General features: G+C 35.6%; 1 protein-coding gene across 3 annotated transcripts; it reads right to left on the bottom strand.

The window, feature by feature from the left end:
* Nucleotides 1-559: 559 nt before the first annotated feature.
* On the bottom strand, nt 560-21040 carry UCHL5 (ubiquitin C-terminal hydrolase L5). 3 transcript variants are annotated; one of them, XM_016122692.2, is made up of 11 exons: nt 20793-21040; nt 14534-14597; nt 13041-13146; nt 9880-10005; nt 9734-9795; nt 9526-9656; nt 7991-8054; nt 7089-7191; nt 6160-6270; nt 3567-3665; nt 560-1228 (listed from the first exon to the last, which is right to left on the bottom strand). In XM_016122692.2, the coding sequence occupies exons 1-11, from the start codon at nt 20866-20868 to the stop codon at nt 1184-1186; spliced, it is 987 nt and encodes a 328-aa protein (XP_015978178.1). In that variant the 5' UTR covers nt 20869-21040; the 3' UTR covers nt 560-1183. The 3 variants fall into 3 exon arrangements, with proteins under 3 accessions (XP_015978178.1, XP_036091327.1, XP_015978179.1); XM_036235434.1 differs by having other exon boundaries at nt 6160-6267; nt 20922-21040; XM_016122693.2 differs by having other exon boundaries at nt 6160-6267; nt 20793-20961.
* Between the last annotated feature and the right edge of the window lie 131 nt (nt 21041-21171).

The raw sequence follows: 21171 nt of genomic DNA, 5'->3' as shown, positions 1-21171 counted from the left end.
GTCTTTAAATTAGAAAAAAATCATGTGTTTGAGGGAAGAAGATGGGTACAGTCTCCCCACATGTTTAAACTTTTCCATAATAAAATGTTAAAAAATTACATATCGATTTCAGAAATGTGCCCTAAAAAAAGAGAGATTATTTCCTTTATAAAAAGAAGTTTTATAAAATTTCTTTTAAACTTGGGAAAGAAGCAAGAATACAACATTATTTTTATAAAAAAAAAAAAAAAAAAAGTAATTCCCAAAAGCTATGGGGAAAAAAAAAACTCCATTGTGGGCAAACTGTACATGACTCTTAGAAATTACGACTTGTACTAATTTTGTTTGAACTGGCATGTAAGAAGACCCGCCACCATTTTTTTTTGAAAAAAGATACCCTGAATTTTTTATAAAGATACAATTTAACAGCTTGAAAAAATGCTGCCAAACTGAGAGTAACACCTAAAATCTTTAAGACTTATAATTTGTTCTTAACCTGAAATTTTGCTTTGACAGTGACATTCACACCTTCCTGAAACAATTCTACAATACATAAATAAATAATCCCAAACACTTAAAGAAAGTTTGCGAAAATAAAATTGAGATGTTTATTACTTTTTCGACTGGCAGCAATGAAAATCACTAGAAACTGTACTTTTGTCCTTTTCAAATGATCTGCAGTAAAATCATATTTTTTCAAGTAATTGGTAAGAGATAAAATTCAGTTTTTAAATCCTCAAAATATTTAGATATCAAAGACAGAAATACTGATTTTTTTTTCCATTAATGAGAACAAGAGATCCAGTTTAATCAAGATCTGACATTTATAAATTTTAAACATTTAACTGAGCTAAAAGATCAAAAGATTAATTATAACAATTATAGAGAATATCGTTTGTGCATTTTCTAGGTTCATTACGGTAGTTATATACCCAGAGAACCAACAGAAGTTCTCAGATCCATTGTTGAATGATGGAATTTGGGAAAGCACTCTTCACATCGCTTTTATTTAAGATGCACTACATGCACATGATGCAGGTAGGGAAAAAGTTTATGAATCCATGCATTAAAGACAAGACAGACTGGTACTACTGCCAAACGTGCACTGAGTCACTTAGGGTGTTGCTCAAAGTTCTTTATACGTAATGTTTCCATGAAAATAGGTGCAGAAGCAGAAATGTGAACACATCCCAAAGCAGCTTCTTCATTTGGTTTCCTGTGCTTTCTTTGCATTCTGTTTTTCTTTTGCCTAGAAATGAAAGATAGTATGCTATAAAATCTTAAAAGTTTATTTTAGATCATATGAATATAAAATGTAAGAGGACATTCGTAAGCTAAAAGGTTTGAAATACATTGTTTATAAGATTTCTAGAGGACTATCTTTTAAAATATGAGACTTAAAACACACTACTCCTGAACAATTAGATAGTCACACTTTGTCAACTATAAGAAAAAATGATATATGGTTTATAGTTCTTATCTGAAGTTGAAATGTGTTATTATAATCGTAATTATTTTAAAATATGTAATTATTCATTCCAAAGTCATACTCATATTTTAAAATAGTACGTGCTCACTTTTTTATTTACATATGTGCCCACTTCTCATTCAAATTGAGTCTAAAAAGTTTCTCCATTAGTTTCTGCATATTTAAGTAAATGAGTTTGACATAACAGTTTAATGAGTTTAGCATAATATCACAGTACCATGATTTTTTCCCCCAACTACATCATGAGTTGCTTAAGAGAAAAGATGTGTCTCATTCATGTGTACAATAGCCACAGACTCTAACAGAGTGCCTGGAATATAGTTGCAGCTAGATAAATGATAAATAATAAAATGTTTCAAAAATTTTATTCAATCAGAATGTGCTTCATAATCTAGGGAGATTAGAAATATTGCATATATATGAGAAATTAAGGTATCTCACTATTGTACATGCAATATTAATATTCAAGGAACACTTTGGAGAAATAGGCAGTTTGGAGAAATGGTCAGTAACGACCCGTCAATAAAACAAACGGAACACAGGGACAGACTGGGTTTGTGTCCCACTAACACGAGGCAGTCACATACTGCCACCCTGTGTCCAATCCCACTAACATGAGGCAGTCATATACTGCCACCCTGTGTCCAAAACAATGGGAACTACGGATGTATAGTCCTAATACAAAAGCTGAAAAGCTGTTCTCTGTGCTTTGTTTTTAACAATCTGGGGATGTACTGTTATTAAAATCAAACAAGAATTGTCCTTTTCCTAATTTGCACAAAAAAATTTACTCACAGCAATTTTAAAGCAAAATATATACATTTAAAATTTCTCTGATGACATTTGTCTGGTACCTAACAGTATTTATGTATACATAAAATCTGATATAACATACCATATGATTTGGCACAACAGTCTACATTACACTTTTAGTACTTTAGTGCAGAAATATTTCCTAGTGTTTTAGACAAAGAACACAATAGCTAGGTACTGTTCACTGAGCAAGTCTGAGGATCACAGGACCTTGTTAATCTAAAACTTTAAAAATAAGTTTCCTATTGTGGACTTTTGTAATTGTAATACCCTGAGAAACATGAATAGAAAAACCTATACGGAAAAGATGTATCAGTATCGTGCAATAATTTTTGTATATTTAATACTAAAAGTCGCAGCACATGTTTCGGGACCTGGGTAATAAGGTATATATACACAAAACCTTAACTCACATCTCATATTATTTAGAATTTATGATAATATAAAACAGCTGGGTTGAATTGTATCTTCATAAATTTTAATAAGAAAAGTGTACCTACCACGTACTCTGATCTTTAAGTTAATGGTCCAAAATTTTATTTGCCTAGTAGTACCCTCTCAGTGTTTCTCAAAATGTGGTAAGAGACCAGCTGCATTAGAATCATGCGTGTGGGGGGTGGGGGTGGTGCTTATTAAAGATTCCTCTCCCTATATCAGAATATTTGGGGAAGAGCTAGGTAACATATATTTTAAAGAGTATTTAGTGATGGTCACTTTCAGAAAACACTTATTTACAGTATAAACATAAAAACAATCTAACTGCATTTTGTTGATTCAACAAATATTTTACTTAAGTGCTTCATGTTAAAGGAAAAATATCTTAGAATTTTTCACTAACCTATGCTAATACCCCCTCAGTGCAAAGAATAGCTTAGGAATAAAATCATCTATTTCTTACTCTTGGCTACATTTTTTTCTCCCTTCAATGTCCATTTAGTGCTAAATTCTATGATAATTCAAAATTTTGTTAAATAAGAAAAAAAATATTTCAATTAACATTAAAATTTGTTTATAAAGAAAAGAAAATACTTTAAATTTTATTCTGATATAGCACAACCTGAGTTGTGACACTAAGGATTCTCAAAGGCTAAAGCAATGGGACAATCCCTTATTTTTATTTTACAATATCAGGTTGAACTCATGCTCATCTAGAATATAAAACCATAGGTAAAAGCAAAAAAAAAAAAAATTAAAAAGGTTCAATAAATTTTACTTCTAATCAAGCCAAAAACAACAACAAAAAAAGTTTGTCTGAAGGGAATCTAATCACAACTAAAATTCTTACCTTTTCTACTAGTGGTATTAACTGCTGGTGCTCCGCCAAAGTCTTTAATAATTCCATAATGAAGGGCAGGTAATTATGCTTCCTTCTGATATTTTCAATCTGAAAACAAAACAGATATAAAACCACACAAACTTTACATTTTCCACTAAGTTTCTGACATTTTAATTTTGCATCCAACTCAAAATAGAAATGGGAGAAAACCATCCATTCTCAAAGAAAAAATACTTGAAATAATGAAATTCCGTTCCCACTGAGAATAAAGACTAATACAATAAAAAACAAACAAACAAACAAACACACTGGAGTTTCTTGGGTGTCACCTCTACACTTGGCTTAACAAATAACAGGCTTTTAAAAGTCTAACATTATTCATAAAAACTTAAATTACTTATGAAAGCAAATTTAAGAAGGCCCACATGATTGATTAGTACTCTTGCTACTTTCTATGCCTATGCAATTATCAGGCCAAGCCTAATGAGACCAGCTTTATTTTGTAATCAAGACTAATCTTTCTTTCAATTATTTTTGATCCAAAGGGGGTAGGCTGTAGGGGAAAACAATCTTTGTTTAAATGGAAAACCACTCATTGTCTAGAGCCCACCCTCCCAAGTTACGTGACTCTAGCCTTTCACTGCCATTGAGTTATTAGCTACTACTTGGCAAAGGTTCAATTTGCTTCCCTTCTCCCATGGATAAAAACAGTTTCCATCTTTTGTAAATTCATTTCAACATTCTTTTACTTCATATAAATTTGAGCTTCTTTGATTTCTCATTTGAACTACCTGTGATATCTTCCAGAGTCCCTTAATTAATAATGAATTAAATAAAGTCTTAATGGATGTTCACTTTATATTAATATGAGAATCATTTTATATTTTTTAAAGCGAAGCATTCTCAAACAATGTACCAGGTAAAGATTCTGAGAACCTAGTTTGTGTTTAATTTTAGACAAATATTAAAACTTAGTTAATTATGTAACAACCCCGCATAATACAGAAATGATGGGTAGTTATATTTTTATAGCGCGTAAAGTAGAAGATAAACATTCAGACTTTCATCCCTTACATTCCTGTCTCCAGGAACTTGGCCCCCCTTTTTCCTGCCTGGAATACTCTGGATCAAGCCCTTAACACTTCCATCTAAAGAAATCCTGCTAGCTCAAAGTCTGTTCATTTTATTTAACAGTCATTTGCCGGCTGTTAAGTATGGTGCAAAGCACTGTGTGGATACTGCAGTGAGCAATAAAAAGAAAAAAGGACACTCCTTGCCTTCAAATGAGCTTCAAATAAATAACAATGCTTTTTCTATTGTGACATGCATGACAAATGACTTAAGTGCTATTTCCAAAGTCATTCAAAATTCAAACTTCCTTTCACTCTTTGCTCTCTGAATAAAGCTTATCAGACAGACTACAAGTGAAGGAGAAAGACATCATTAAAGATTGTCTTGTTTTATATATTTGGCTCTAAATTATTTGATATAATTAAATCAAAAAACTTTAAATCTAAAAACTTAGAAAGCAAAGTAAAATAAACTCACTTGTGTATCAAGTAATAGAACCACACCATGAGAAAATTTTTTCAAGTGAATTTAAAAACAGTAATTTGGTTGTTCATTTAAAATGGGATAAATCCTAAGAAAAAAAATTAAGAAAAAACTTTTCGGTTGTTACTAACACTACTGGTATTGTTCTTCTGAACTTTTGTATATGCCTGTGTGTGTGTAGGTATATACAAACACATATATACATGCATTATGCGTGTAACATAACATTCTACATATAACGTGTGTGCATGTATCCACACACATACATACATGCATGCACCTTCTACGCATAACATAAAGCATGTAAATATTTACTTATATATACAAATGCTATATATATAAAGCATAAAGCAAATAAGTAGTTATGTTATTGTTGTTAGGAACTAATATTTTCAGCTTAAGAGAAAGATGCAAATGCTTAATTTCAAGTAGAAAGCCCTTTAAGCCTAAATTTGAGTAGTAATATGAATTCATGTCGTATTTTCTATTAAAAAATGAAACAAAAATAGAAGTGTATTTCTTAGCTCTGAAAAGGCCTAGAAATACTGATTGATAAATGTCACTCAGCACCCTGAGCCCTTAGGCAGTGGTTCCTAAATATCACTGCCCCCAAAGTACCTGGACTTCTTGAAAAAATGGCTTATTCTGAGTCTCAAGCAGGAACTGTACAAGATGGGTTTGAAACATCTTGACATCTAGAAAGCAAGGAAGCTACCAGAGGTGATGAGTCATGTCAAGGACTCAGGAGACATGCTCGAAGTAGCTCCTAATGGCCAAAGGTCGGACAATTTGAGCATCAATAACTGCAGTGAACTGAAGCACCAAATATGTTAAGAATCTGTTCATAATAATACTTTTTAAAAAACATAAAAAAAAAAAAAGAAAAAGAAACCTCAGAGATTACATTTGTAGGGTACCACAGAATCAACTCATTATTCTGAAAACAAGTAAATGATGGCAGAAAAAAAAATCAGGCATTCAATATACCTTCATGTCAAAATTTACCATTCTACATTAAAACATTAAAGGAAAAAGTAAAAAAAATTACCTTATATCTTTTTAATTTCTGTACTTCTTCTTCAATAAGCATCTGATTTTTGGCAACTTCTGACTGAATAGCACTTAACATACTACCCTGATCTGTATCCATGGGTTCCTCCTTAGGAGAAAGAAAAAAAACAAAAAAATACACCCTAATAATTGAGGCTTAAGTTCATGATATTTTAAAATGATAAACATAGTACAATTTCTTTCGAATTTTACTCTTACTATGGTGACAGAATAACAGCCTAATTGTAATATTAAAGGATAAAAGCCCTGAGAAGTGCTTTCTATATTTCTGTTCTATAATACATACGTTTACCTGAAAACAATCTATAATTTAATATACTGTGTTGCTATAAACTTTTGTTCAGCTATAAATTTGCTTTTACATACTCTTAAGAAAATGTGATCAAAGAAACATAAATAAGGTCTTTTTGTCTATTACTAAGTCTCTTCTCCAATCACATTTACTACAGAAAGGTAATCCGTAGTAGACTAGTAAAAGTATATGTGAATCGAAATGTATGCAATAAATTCTCTAAGAAATATATTTTAACTTGCTTAATTACATAACAAAATTACAGTAAGTAGTTAACACTTATTTAGCATTTACTATTTGCCATTCTTTAAAGTTATTTACATGTTATCTCACTTAGGCCTCACAACGACACTATAAGGTAAACACTATTATTCTCATGTCACATGAAGAAACTGTGAGGCACAAAAAAACCCCACTCAAATCCATATACCCACTAAGTGGCAATGCCAAAAGCTGAGTCTGGGCAGCCTGACTCCAGAGTGTACTTTCTTAACCACCACTCGGGACACTAGATTAAATACATTTTACAAAAAAAAAAAGGAAGGGAAAAAAGAGTACTGTCCCTGAGAGAATGATGAAGCTAGAACTTTGGACATGAAAACACGGCCACGAACCTCGGCAAGCTGCCTCTGCAACTCTGCTATCTTCTGCTCGTATACCATCTTTCTGTCAGACACAATGGCCATTAAATTAAATCGAATTTCACCTTCACTGTACCTGAAAAAGAAGTTGAAGTTTATAATATGATAAAGAATTATAACACCATTACAATTAAGGTAACCCGTTGTGATGACCCTATGATTCTCTGGGAGGTCCAAGTAAATGGAGGGAGGCACTGTGGTTCATGGACGGGAAGACTCAATGTAGTCAAGATGCCAGTTCTCCTCAAATTAATATAAATATCAATATAATTCCAATAAAAATCCCAGCAAGAATGTGTATAGATACAGACAAGATTATACTAAAACTTATATAGGAGGGCAGAGGAACAATAAGCTAAAACAATTTTTTTTAGACCTGAGATATCTTCTTAATATTGTCTTTAGATCAATGTCTTGTGAGAGTGTTCATCAGATATTGCATACCACATAATAGCTAAAACAATTTTGAAGGAAAGGAATAAAGTTGGATGCATCAATCTACCTAATTTCAAGACTTAACAGCTATAGTAATCAAGACTAGTACTGACACAGAGTGGACAAACAGATCAATGGAGACCTCTGTTTTCTTTTCGTAACTGAATGTGAATATATAATTATCTCGAAAAGTTTAATAAAAAATATAGAGGGCTCAAAAAAAACTCTACAAAGTAACTCTACAAAACATCTAACTTAGCGGAGATGGCATATCACTCTATAGAATTTAGAGAATTTCTAAAATAGGTTTCCTGAACACTATAATATAGTCAAAGGTGGATGTTCAATAATCATTGTTAAAATAAAAATGAAATAAAAAGTTTAAAGATGTATAAAAACCAGAACCTGATGACAACGAGATTAGCTGAGCATTTATTTACTTTTGTATCCTCTTTTCTATGACTGGCCTCACAGCACTGATCCAATCATCTTGAGTGCATGCACCTAGAAATGTAAAAGCATTTAAATAAAATCAACATTAGCATGATTTCAAAAGTTTGGTCCAAAATATCTCTTTTCATAAATATTTTAGGAAATTCAGCATGGTAAAAATCCTTTCAGCATAGCTACGTTCAGCCTCAATTCTTATTTTCTTAGTAATAATAAGGGGAAAGAGCATTATCACTAACTCACATTGCCATATTATTTCATCATTTATTTAATAACTATTGAACAAATGAAGGTAATGAATTAGGGAGTTATATCATTAAAACTCATAACTCTGTGAAATAAGGATAACTATCTTCATTTTACAGATGATGAAACCGACAGCTAAGAAAAACCAGCCCCCATGTTATGGCAAAATAAGGATTTAATCCTCCTATCTGTCTCCCTCCCACCACCGTAACTATAAAATAAAAAATTAAAATCCACACATAATGCAAAACCAATTTTACCCAGTTGTTTTAATCTTCGTTTTCACCATAAGTTCAACCATAGCCACAAGCTGTTTAGTAAAACTGGCTGTTCCCTTTCATCTTTTACTTCTTTTATATTTGATGGTTCTAATAAATGAATGGCTGGCCGGATAGAAGCCAACAGAGAAAATAGAGATCAGATCAACCACCAATCTAGGGAAAATCAACTTCTACAGAATTGAAAGAACATTCTATTCATTTTCTATGACAGACACAGAAAAATATCTTTAAATAGTGAGATAATATGTAAATCAGCATTAGATAAACCACTGGTTCTATAGTTTTATGAATAGCAGATAATGTTAGATTCAATATAAAAAGGTTTTGTTGAGCTTATAAATGGACTTAATTAAAAAAGAGAGAGAAAAAGAAAATTTAATGAGGTAAAAAATAAGGAGTTGAAATTCTTCTGTGGGTCTGTTATTTCAGGACTATGTCAAAACCACAAATTGTACCCTCTCCCTCAATAATCATTAATCGTTTTTGCTAAAGGTTAGATACAGGGTGGGATCAGGACAAACCTACACTTTGGCACAAAGGAAAGCACATTAGTGCATAACTCAAAAAGAAACTTTGAAGAAAAATATTTTCGTAGATTGTTAAACACTGAATTAAAGTGATTTAAACGATCCAATTGCAAATGAAAATATTTTAGTGCGACATGATAGGAAATGCTTACTATTCTTTATCAGTAGGTTAAAAGTGAGAATAACAAGTTTAATAGATATAGTAGTTTTTAAGTTAACTGGAAAATAAAAAATAAATTAATTTATGGGTTAAAAATTTTTTCTCTTACAAAAAAATGAAAGGTTCCATTTGAACTACTAGAGTAAACTCCTCCTTCCTACCTGCTAATTTCATGAAGTGCTGAAGAGCTTAAGGCCTTCATGGTATTATACCCTTCAAAATTTAAGGAGTACTGTGGCTAAGACAGGGGTGCACGCCCAGTATTTCTTTCCTTCTCACAAATGAAATACCAGGAATGGGAAATGGATTACCTAAATCAATTGGTCCTTCTCTCAATCCGTCTAATTCATACAATCTTCCATTAACAGGAACATAACTGACAAAGTGAAAAGCATCTTCTTCTTTTGCTGTTGTCTTTGCATCAAATTCAAACATCTGCTGTCTACAGTGAAGAAAAAGTAGTGAGAGACAAACAAACAAGCAAAGAAAGAAAGAGGGTTTATGAAACAGTCTCTTTACCTGGCAAAGCTGTTGTGTACTTGTCGGATCACATCTGAATTGCTCAGTGCCAAACCTTTCATCTGCAATAATGTTTAAAAGTAGCCTATATTAGAATAAGAACTATCACAAATAGGGCATCTTAGGAAGAATAAGACTGTACTCACAGCTGCATCAAAACTTTGTGAAAATTCTTTAAATTCTGATAAAGTCTCTCCTAAATGGACATCTTGATGGGTACAGTTCAATAACACACTTACTATGGCTTGAGTAGCACAAGCGTTATTAATTACCTATAAAATATAAAAGCAAAAATATCATCGATTTGTTAAAAAAAAACAAAAAACTTATAACTGATAATGATAACCCCTTAAACAAAAAGTGAATAGTTCTCTGATTTCATTTTGTACAGTCTTAGCATAAACATAATAAACATATTCAATTTCCATTTTAATCTAGTTTCAGGAATTTGCTGCAATTCTGGAGCTGAAGATTTTAGGAAACCAAATAAGTTAAATGAATTTATAACATCAGTAAAACCAACCGAGTCAGGGTAACAAGACCAGTCGTCCCTGATATGAAACATAGCCCTCCCTCCCTCCTATTCTCTTCCCTCGAATGCATTTCTACTGATTCAAACTCAACCCATATTTCGGCAGCCAGAGCAAGCTCCAACTCACCTATGTGGCTTTTAGAGAAATTTTTCAACAACTTATATTAGTTTCTACCCTCATTTGAATTCCTAAAAAGGGTATAAATTGTCCACATTTATTTTTCAACTGTATCACATAAAATCTTTATAGTGTTGTCATTTAACTTGACTGTTTAATAGATTATGTGGACCTTACATTATAGTGAGAAGAAAACATTTAGATTGCACGTACTACATGCTAGGTATTTTTTTAGGCACTTCACATATACTGATTATCCTCTCAATGACCTATGAAGGAGTTGATACTATTATGCTCATTTTACACTTCTGGGAGCTGAGGCACTAAAAGATTAAGTAACTTGCCCATAGGGCACAGAGCTAAGCCAGAGGCAGAAAGTCTGGTTCTAGAATTCATTTATGATTTTATAATTTGGTAAATTATCTATTTACATCCTGCCTGATTTCAGAAGACAAAATTTTCAATTATCTTCCCTTTTTAATTCCTATACTCTACTTTCATGCTGCCAGAGACTAGTGACTGTCCAGCAGTTAGTTACCTTTTAACTATGATCTGCTGGGAAAACTCCTTGATAAGACTGCTTTCTCCATTAGGGAGCACTGTCTTACTGCCAATTGTCAAGCAATATGACACCACCACACTTCCATAATTCCTCTCTAACAGTATCTTGTACTAACACTATCTTATAATTGACAAATTAGAAAAAAGTAACAGATCTAGAATCCAATTAACATTGTTGCTGATTTTGTTTAATATGTATTTTGATCAGAATCAGTTCTTTAGTAAATTTGGATGAAAAAAATGTCTATAAAGGAGATGTCAAAAAGGTGGTTAACTAAAACTTTCTAAGGCTTGGTGCTCCCTTACCTTGGGCCAAAATTATCTAGCGTGAAATTATCTGGGGATGGTTTGATAGAAGTTAGATGTTAAAATTTACACTCATTCAACACATTCTTGCAAAATCATGACACATTAAGGACATAATATGTACTCAATGCTAGGCTAGATGCTGAGACTATGGCAGAGAATACTCTCAAACATTCCTCTGATCTAAGGACTTCAAATATATAATCTATTATCTTTACAAACTTCTTAAAAAGAATTAGGAAAAAAAAAACTTTCTTCAAACTCATCAAATTGTATCCATTAAATATGTGCAGTTTTTTGTGTGTCAATTATATTTCAGTTGTTAGATACACCTAGCTGCCTCATCCTAACGTACAGTTACCCAGATCTCATGCACTGCCTGCATTGCCCCATTGCTCACTACACTCCACTTACACTGGCTTCTTTTAGTACATTTTACTAGTCTCATTCTTTTTGGCCACAAAGCTGTAATTAATCTAGGATGATCCTCAAGCTCTTTCCCTCAGTTAATACCTACTTAACCTCTAGATTTCAGCTGAATTGTCACTTACTCACAGCTTTCTCAGATCTCCCTAAAGAGGCCAAGTCCCATTTTTATGTGTGCAATAAATAATTTAATCTTGCACAAAAAGGGATCCGGCCTTTGTCCTTGCCTCCTGGAAGGTGATCTCTCAGCTCTCTAAAAGCCTGGCCTCACAGAGTGTCTTTGTTTACCTGGGGCTTCAGGCCACACGGACAGTCTACAGTGTGACTTAGGGTGGGGTTTTGGGTCAGCAGTATCAGCTCTACCTCAAGGGTGGCTGGAGAATGAGGTCAGCCACGTGGGTGCCAACCAGGTATATGTGATGAAGACCACTAAAAACTCTGGATACCAAGAACTGGTTGAGATTTCCTGGATGGCAATACTCTCTACATGTTGTCACACCTTATTGCCAGGAAAGTTAGCACCATTGGTGACCCTACTGAGAGAAGACAAGTAGAAGCCCTGTGCATGGAGCCTTCCTGGACTCTGTCTCATGAGTCTCTGGCCTGGGCTGATATTAATCTGTATCCTTTTTCACTGTAATAAACCAGAGCCGTAACTATGACAGCTTTGGTGAAATCTGAGTTTTTCTAGCAAACTACAGAACCTGAGCGTGGTATTTGGGGCCCTTGAACTCTGCAGTTGGCGTTCGAAGTAGAGACAGTCTCAGAAACTTTTCAAACTTTGCAGTTTGGTTCTCACTTCGCTCCATGCGGCCCTCACTGCCACTGCGCTTCTACATTTCACTGATTAATACCACCCTCTTCCACTAAACTTTACGCACCGTCAAGGACAGCGATCATGACTGTTTATCATTCCCCAAGCATCTAGCACAGTATTGTCACAATCATTCCTTGCTGATAGACTGAACAGGAGAAGTCAGACAAACCCAGCACCACTGCAGCGTGATCGTAAACAAGTACATCAGACGTTAGCTTTCTCATCAGTAAAATGGTAGCTAGACAACAATGTTTTGCAGACCAGCATTGCCAAACTGTCCTTTCTGGAACTTATACACAAATGGTAATTACCAGAAGACAATTTCTTTTCTCAACATTTTATTAATCAATGATCCACAGACAGGCATATCTCCAATTAGAGTGTATGATTAGCATACGACAGCCAGTATTACTTCAAAATTGATGCAATTTTGGGGGATCTCAATACTTAAGAATGTAAAGGAGTCCTAAGCAAAAAAGTTTGAGGACTGCCACACTAGAGACACACAGGTGGAAGAGAGTCCAGTTTACAACAAAGACGACCATACCTGCTTGGCGAAAAATATCGTGTCAAGTCTGGAGTCCTGAACCACAGAGCCTGCTGGTTCTTCTCCTGGTTGCCACTTGAAAAGAAAAATTAACCCATGAACTGGCCTGCAAAATAAAATACAAATTAGTGACAACAAACCTTGCTTCTTTTATAGCACACTATCAGTATATTAAATTTCAATCAGCTACTTAGCAAATACAATGCAAATGAAGAAAGTTCAAAAAAATTTTAAAGATTTTTACTTCTGTCTAGTCACTAGAATGCTGCCTAAGACAAGGCTAATAAAACTTAAAATTGAATCAGTTAAAATAGAATTATAATGAAAAGTTTACTCTTCAGTCCGTGGAGTATTCATTTCTACCTTATATCTGCTCACTTAGAAGAAAAAAACAAGAATATAGTGAAACTGAAAGAAGCTGTTAACCCTAACATATGAATAAAGTTCCCTTAAGGTGTTTACAGGTAAATGGTTGAAAGCATTATGTATCATGAATTACAGGGAGCCATCTTCACATAATTATTGGATCCATGAACAATCGTCCAACTACGGTATGAATGGATGCTGCCACCTCGTTCAGAAAGAAGTCATCCACTGTCCTAAAGGAACACCGCTGCCCGTGAAACATAAAGTCACCACTCTAGGCTAGACTCCCTCCAATCCCTTTCACAACCACCTTCCATACCACAGAAACCTTTCCTATCCTTTAAAGGCAGTTCCAATGATGCAATTTCAATTAACCTCCCCTGATCACTCAGCCAGACCTGATCTCTTATTCTATTTAAAGTCATCGCTGTGTTTGAAGGTAAGGAAAAGGTGGGGAGAGTAAACTATCCCCTTCTCACTATTGAAAACAGTAGCCATATCCCAAGAGTCCCCATTTTGCCTGCTAAAGCCTACTCTTGTCCTCATCCCAAGCACTCTCCCACCAGTGAAAACCTCTCTAGCCCTCCACCTGCAATGTAGGGTCAATGCTTGGGGGCATGGAGGCCGGGTGAGGAGAGGCTCAGAGAGGTCATTCTACTCAGAAGGATGGGGAAGAGGAAGGTTCTCCCTGGCATATACATTTGGAATCTGAACTGTAACCTCCCCAAAAGCAATATTATAAGATATAGACAAGTTCTGAATTACTATTCATGTACAGTATCTATTAAATATGGTTTTGGAGACTGACCTCTTATTCATGTCTTTTATGTTAAAATGTGTTCCATGTTCTAACCCTATTGATCAATAAGTGAATGTTGTAAAAAAATCAACCAATCATTATGTTGTTGATATGGAATTACAAGGACTATTTTTAATCCCTTGCAAATTAGTTTTCTACAAGCCTAGGTTCTTAGTTATAAAATGAGAATAATACATTTCTCGCCAGGACTGAAAAAAAGATTTGAAGGATGTAGTGTATTTAGTCTAGGTTAATCCAAGTAAAATAAACAGAGAAAAGTTTGCTTAAGCATAGACATTATTTTTACCAGAACTAAAATTATACTTACTTTAATTTTTCAAAATTCTCAGGCTCTAAACTCCATATTTCTTCTACTTGGGCTCCTCGGCAACCTAAAATAAGAAATCACGTCTTCAGAAAACAAAATATGTAACTCATTTTTTTCCTGCACCATTTAACTAAAAGAAATGCACATTTGCGGACAATAAGACATGACAGTTTAAAATGGTAAAGCTGATGAAGTTCACAGCCAAATCCTATTACTTCCTTTACTATTTTCTAATTATTTACAATGGGAGTATATTGCTTTTATAATTTAAAAAAGTTTAAAGAGTTTACTTTCACTGAAATGCCACCCCATAACTGCTCCTTCTCAGTTTCTCTCAATCTCTGGCTCTTTTTTTATCCACTCTTTTCATTCAACTGCTAAGCTTCCCCAGTTCTGCCCTCAGCCCATTTTTTTTCCTTACTGGACACTTGTTTTTTAATGGTAATAACTACTTCTAAATCGTGACTTTTATATCATATATTTAGTCCTGACTCTTTTCCTAAATTTCTATTTTATTTTATTTTTATTTTAAACTACCTCAGAGTCCCCAAAACATGTTCTTCCTCTAAGACAGTGGTTCTCAACCGGGGTGATTTTTTGCCCCCCAAGAAACATTTTACAACATCTGGAGACATTTTTCTGTCACTATTGTCATCCTGGCAGGGCAGTGACATCTACAGAGTAGAGGCCAGAGATGCTAATTCAAGGGACGCCCTGACAACAGCCGTATCTGGCCTAAAATGTAAACAGTGCCAAGGCTGAGAAACGCTGCTCTCGCCACACGTCACAGTAATGGTGTACTGTTTAAACCATTTCCCATTTAGAAAAAAAAAAAAGTGCAGCTGGCTGCCAGTGTTAATTTAACTTTACATAAACACGCTCTTTGAAGCTAATGCAAATCTGACAGGTTTTCAATGTGAAAATAAAATAAAAAACCGTTCTTAGTTATTTCTAAACAGAACTTGTCTCTAATCCTAATGTAACAGAAATGTATATATGAATTGGATTCAGCAAATGAAACTTTAGCTAACAATTATTGAGAACAGTGTTAACATCACAAATAGGAATGGTACGTTTTCTAAGATTTGACATTTTCAGCAACCCAGAATGACTACATTTTATAAATGGAAATACCACTACTAAAAACAGAATGCTATATATAAAAATGATTTTATTTGTTTCCAAAGACTATCAATAAATTAGAGTGATACGAAAATAATAAAAAATGCTAGATATTTTGTGGCAAACTTTGGGGGTAAGGTTAGGACTATAATCCGCAAGTTATTTTGGGGGTAAATGCTGTAGCCACAAGTGCTGTGAGTATTCTCAGGGCAAATGGGAAATGGGTTAAAAGTTTGGCCTTCCAACTGCCAGGGTTTGAATCCTGGCTTCTCCACTTACTGGCTCTATGACTATTTAAACTCTCTGATCCCCATACTTAGTTGTTTTAAGGAAAAGCTGAGATAATTTATCATGCACAAAATAACGTTTAACGTAGTGCCTGGCACACTCTAAGGGTTCCTCTAATCCCTAAGGCAAGTATGAGATGGAAGAGGGTTAGGGGAGTTAAGAGGCTTGCTTAAATTCACTACAGGTGGCATATTCCAAAAATCTAATTAAAACCCATGTCTGACTCCAAAGTCTGGGCACTATCTAATCCTCCAGATTATTTTCAAGTGAGAACTAAAGAAGTCTACAGACCACTTGCAAAACCCAATGGTTTAAAAAAAAAAAAAAGTTGGGTCAACCAACTATGTGACTCTAGTCATTCATTCCATTCCATGACTCAATTGGCTCTGCTCAGCAAATACCTATTAAGTGCTCACCTACTCTGCATTAAATATATATGCAAAAAGGGAGTTACTGCGCTGTTTGTAATAGAAGAACTAAAAACATCCTGACATTTTGCTAGATATTCGCATATAACAAGTTGGTGGAAAAAAAAAAAAACCTTATGAACCTATATTTATGAGTGTTGAAAAGGGCACAAAGGGACATTAATGTGATTATTAACACTGGTTACTGCTAGTGGAAATCGACTGTAAAAAGACCAAACATTAAAACATCATACATATTATATCAAAACAACAAAAATCCACTGAATAAAAGTGTCCCAAAAGCTTTTGCACAAGTAGAATTTCAAGGGGTTACATTGCTTATATAACCTTATGTTAAACACATACACATCTCTTTATTAAAGGAAAAGATACTCAACTGTTAGCATCCATCTCCTTACATACACTCAGTATCTAATAATCCCCTTGTGTACATTCAAGTTCAAACAATGCTTGATATAATGGAAAGGGAAATAAGCAAGAATTGAAGAGAACTGGGTTCTAATCCCAGCACTGTCTTCAAGTTCTTAACCTTCATGTTAAGGAAACACCAGATTGGTCCCAAGTCATTCACATCTGCCTCAACTCATGGGCCAGAGCTGTTTCAGGTAGATTCTGCCAGCTTTCCCCCTAGTGGGACCAAGTGGATTCTGCAGTCACCAACACACCCTGCATACCTGGGTTAATGCCTTAAATCAAAAGGAAAAGTCAGGACAAAAATTTGAGAAAGCCACCTGGCTTTTTAAAATCACCTTGAGATGAATTAAACTGACTTGGTACCAGCCCTGTTGATCAGATCAGATCAGATTCCTTCAGATTGGCTGGAGGAATATTGGGTGTAGATAGGATTCATTTCATTGAGAGTCAATTCTCAAAGGGTTTCTCCTCTTTCTGCTGGTCTTCTAAGAGGAATTCCCAGATTTGTTCTGAACTATCTTTTCAAGGAGGTAATACAGTGAACAAGACGCTCTGGGGTGGACGTTTCTGCTGTCCATAACACCTCCCTAGAGCCAAAGGTTGAGCAGGTTAGCTAGCCTCTTTATAAAATTGGGAGCTCCCTACACTCAAGAGTTCCTCAGCTATGACACCAGCTCGTACGTGCAGAATCCAACTGTGTCCTATCTCTACTCCCCTGACTTGGAGGACTCGAGAACTAATGCAAACAAACTCTCCTGCTGCCTGGTATACCATGACCAAGGCACATCATCACTAAAGTAGAAGTTGTCTGCTAGTACCTACGAAACGGTGGCAGGCTAACTTGTTAGCCGACAAGCAGGGTAAAATCTAACACTTCCTAATCCTTAACAGATGTTGGATTTTGTCCAATGCTTTTCGTATCTATTGATATAATCTTAAGTTTTTTTGTTTGGTTTGTTAATATGGTGAATTACATTGAATCTTGAATGTTAAAACAACCCTAAGTTCCGGGGATAAACCACATTCAGTCATGATATATTGTCCATTTAATATGCCATTGAATTTGATTTGCTAAAATTGTTTAGAATGTTTGCATCTATGTGGATGATGAATATAGGTCTGCAGTTCCCTTTTCTTGTAATGTTTTTTATCTGGTTTGGGTGTTAGGATAATGCTGGCTCTCAAAGAATAAGTTGGGAAGTATTCCTTCCTCATAATTTTTTTGGTAAAAGTCTGTGTAGAATTGGCATTACTTACTCCTTAAACATTTAATAAAATTTGCCAGTGAAGCCATTTTAGCTAGTGTTCTCTGTGAAAAGATTTTAAATTGAAATTAAATTTAATAAATATAAGACTGTACTGGTTATTTCTTCTTGAGTGTTTTGGTAATTTGTGTCTTTTAAGGAATTTGTACATTCCCTCTGAGCTATCAAGTTTATTGGCATGTTTAGATGTTTAGAATATTCCCTTATTATCCTTTTAATATCTGTTATTCTGCTATTTGCTCATTTCTGGCTCCTGTTTTTTTTCTGATCAGTCTGGCTTGAGGTTTATCCATTTTATTGACCTTTGAGAAACAAGTTTTTGGTTTCATTGATTTCCTCTACTATTTTTCTCTTTTCTGTTTCATTAATTTCAACTGTGACCTTTATTACTTCATCATCGTATTTTAGATTTAATTTGCTTCCCCCCCCCCCTTTCTTGAAGTGAAAGCTGGGAACATTGATTTGTTATAGGAAAAGTAAATCCAGTGCCTGTTACTATATCTTGGCTAGAAACAGAAATTTATAGCTGCTTCTATTTTTTTAATTGGTAGGCTTTCACAGTTTTGCTTTGTTTTTTTTTTTTTTGGTACATTTATGAATTATGTATGCATCATACCAATTAAAAGTATAGTTCTGCTCCATCAGCTTCTTAATAAGAACTTTGTTTTTACCATAACATTATAGTTTACCAAAATTAGTATTTGTATATTCACCAAATCTACACCAATGAAGATATTTTAAAATAAATTTACAATAGCATTCATAATTTAGAAAGAAGTTTTACTTTTGAAAAAATGAACTTCCAAATGCTTTTTAAATCAATGAATTGGATGAGAAAAATAAAATGGAAATGGTTGGAATAAACTTACTTTCTCTCTGAAGCTACCATCATGGAACTTTTTGCAAAGTTCTTATGCTAATGGAACCAATCCATTGATAGCTATTGCTTCACTTCTCATTTGTGCAAGTGTAAAAGGTTCATTTACATATCACTCTCTTATGCATGAATTTAAAATAATTCCAAGTTTTCCGCACAATATGAGATTAAAGCAATAGCTGTTAATGGAGTGGCTTAATTTAAAATAAACTTGACTAGCACGGTATTTTTTAAAGTTCACTTTAACATGTCATAATCCTTAAGGTTTTAAAGGTAAATGCTATGGCTAAATTCAAAGTATGACCAAAACTGAACCCATTTCCTTGTCCATCAAGCCTGTTCTCTAGTACTTCACCAGCCACTCAAGGTTAAAAACGTGGAGTCATTTTCACCTTTTCCCTACATTCAGCCAGCAGTCCTATGGATCTAAATGGAGCAAAATTACTGAATCTAACTCCTTCTCATTAACTTACTACTTTATGTCAAGCCAATCATCTCAGACTCTGACCATCTTAAGAAACGTCTAGCTTTTCTCACTTCATTGCAATCCCCTGCACACTACAGATAGTAAACCTTTTTTAATTATAAGAAGTAATTTCAGCTTTCAAATATCTTTGACAGTTAAAGGACTACAGAGCAATCTAAACTATACAGCATGGCATACAATCTGGCCTCGGTTTACCTTTCAGCTTCAGATTCAAATATTCCTTCCAGTCTGTTACATTACACTTTAATCATTTTGCATGATCCTGAAGCCATATACTTTAACATGACTACTGTTTATGTTTTTCCTTCTGCCTGTGTTCTTCCACAACCTGTGTTCCCAGAAAATTTTGTACATACTTTAACTGAGCAATCACTACACCATAGTGTAGTCTGTCAGTTCTTTAGAACAGCAGTTATGGTTTATTCACATTAAAAATTCCCAAACCCTACCAGTATACCTGAGATATAGTAGGTGAACAATACACGTTTGATAAGTGATATTCCAAATATTTGGCTATGTACAACAGACAGTATGTATATCTTGTTTAAGTTTTATCCCTAGTACGAGTTTTAACATAATAGCTAGAATTAATAACACTTGAGGAAAAAAACATACTGCTCTCAAAAGAGTCTGGGAACAACAGGGACAGGAAAAAGGTAAAAAATAAATGTTAGTTATTTTGGATGGAAGACAATATAGCAGAAAAATTTTGAGGGAAGCATGTGGCCTCTAATCTACTCCAGTAGCTTAAGAAAACACACTTCACCGGAAACCAAAACTGAGCAGCGAGCAGAACTAGCGAAGTGGCTCGTCGGTCCCACGCAGTCAGCGTGGTGGATGTCAGCAGAGATGTTCACACACTCAAGGTGTTCTGCTTTGAATAACTAGAATCTCGGGTTCCTAGGCGGCTGGGGCCTCGGACACCCCACCCTCGAGAAGGCACACCCTAGCTTTTCCTACAGGACAGATGGCCTGAGACATGCACCCGGGCACACCTGCCCGGGATGGGGAGCGCTCCGCAGAGCAGCGGCGGTAGCAAGGAAAAGATTGGTGCTTAACGGACGGGGGCGGGGGGTGGAGACGGGGCCCCAAATCATTTAAACAAATAATTAAGTGCCGAATCCTGAGGATGCGGCAGTGCACAGGCTCACACGACCCCTGCCCTCGTGGTGTGGCTCTCAAAATCACAGCGGAAACGCGAGAGCTCGGGGCTGGGAGGGGGGCGGGAGCCCTGAATTTGCCCCTCCCCGAGTCCCTCCAGGTCTCTGGAGTCGCCTGCCTTCCGACGCGGGGCGGCGGTGGCCGCAAGGAACCCCTCCATGCCCAGCTTGGGCCTCCTCCGTGACCCCCGGCCCTGGACAATCCCCTTAGCTCTCACCGAATCCTTTAATGAGCTCGGTGAAGACCCCGGGGTCGCTTTCCATGAGGCACCACTCCCCGGCATTGCCCGTCATGGCCCCGGCCACACACCGCCCCGCTCCACCTCCGACTCGGCTGCCCCTGGTACCCGCTGCCGCCGGCCACTGATCTCAGCAAACCCGCCGCCGAGCTCGTCAACCCCACGTCACCCCGCCTACTTCCCGACAGCCTCCGGGCGTCGTCCCCTCCCGCAGCGCAGCAGAGCGCGGGAGGACGCTCTAGCCGCCCAGGAGCCAGCGAAACTTCCCAGGCCATGCAGGACCCGTAGCTGATTCGGAAGGGGCGGGCCTTGAGGAGACGGGGCGGGGCTTCGGGGCGCTGGAGGAGGAAACATCCGG

This window comes from Rousettus aegyptiacus, unplaced genomic scaffold (genome assembly GCF_014176215.1).
Source record: "Rousettus aegyptiacus isolate mRouAeg1 unplaced genomic scaffold, mRouAeg1.p scaffold_m13_p_18, whole genome shotgun sequence".
Classification (NCBI taxonomy): Eukaryota; Metazoa; Chordata; class Mammalia; order Chiroptera; family Pteropodidae; genus Rousettus; species Rousettus aegyptiacus.
Note: the sequence above shows the minus strand (reverse complement) of the source record. Positions and strands in the feature narration are given on the sequence as shown.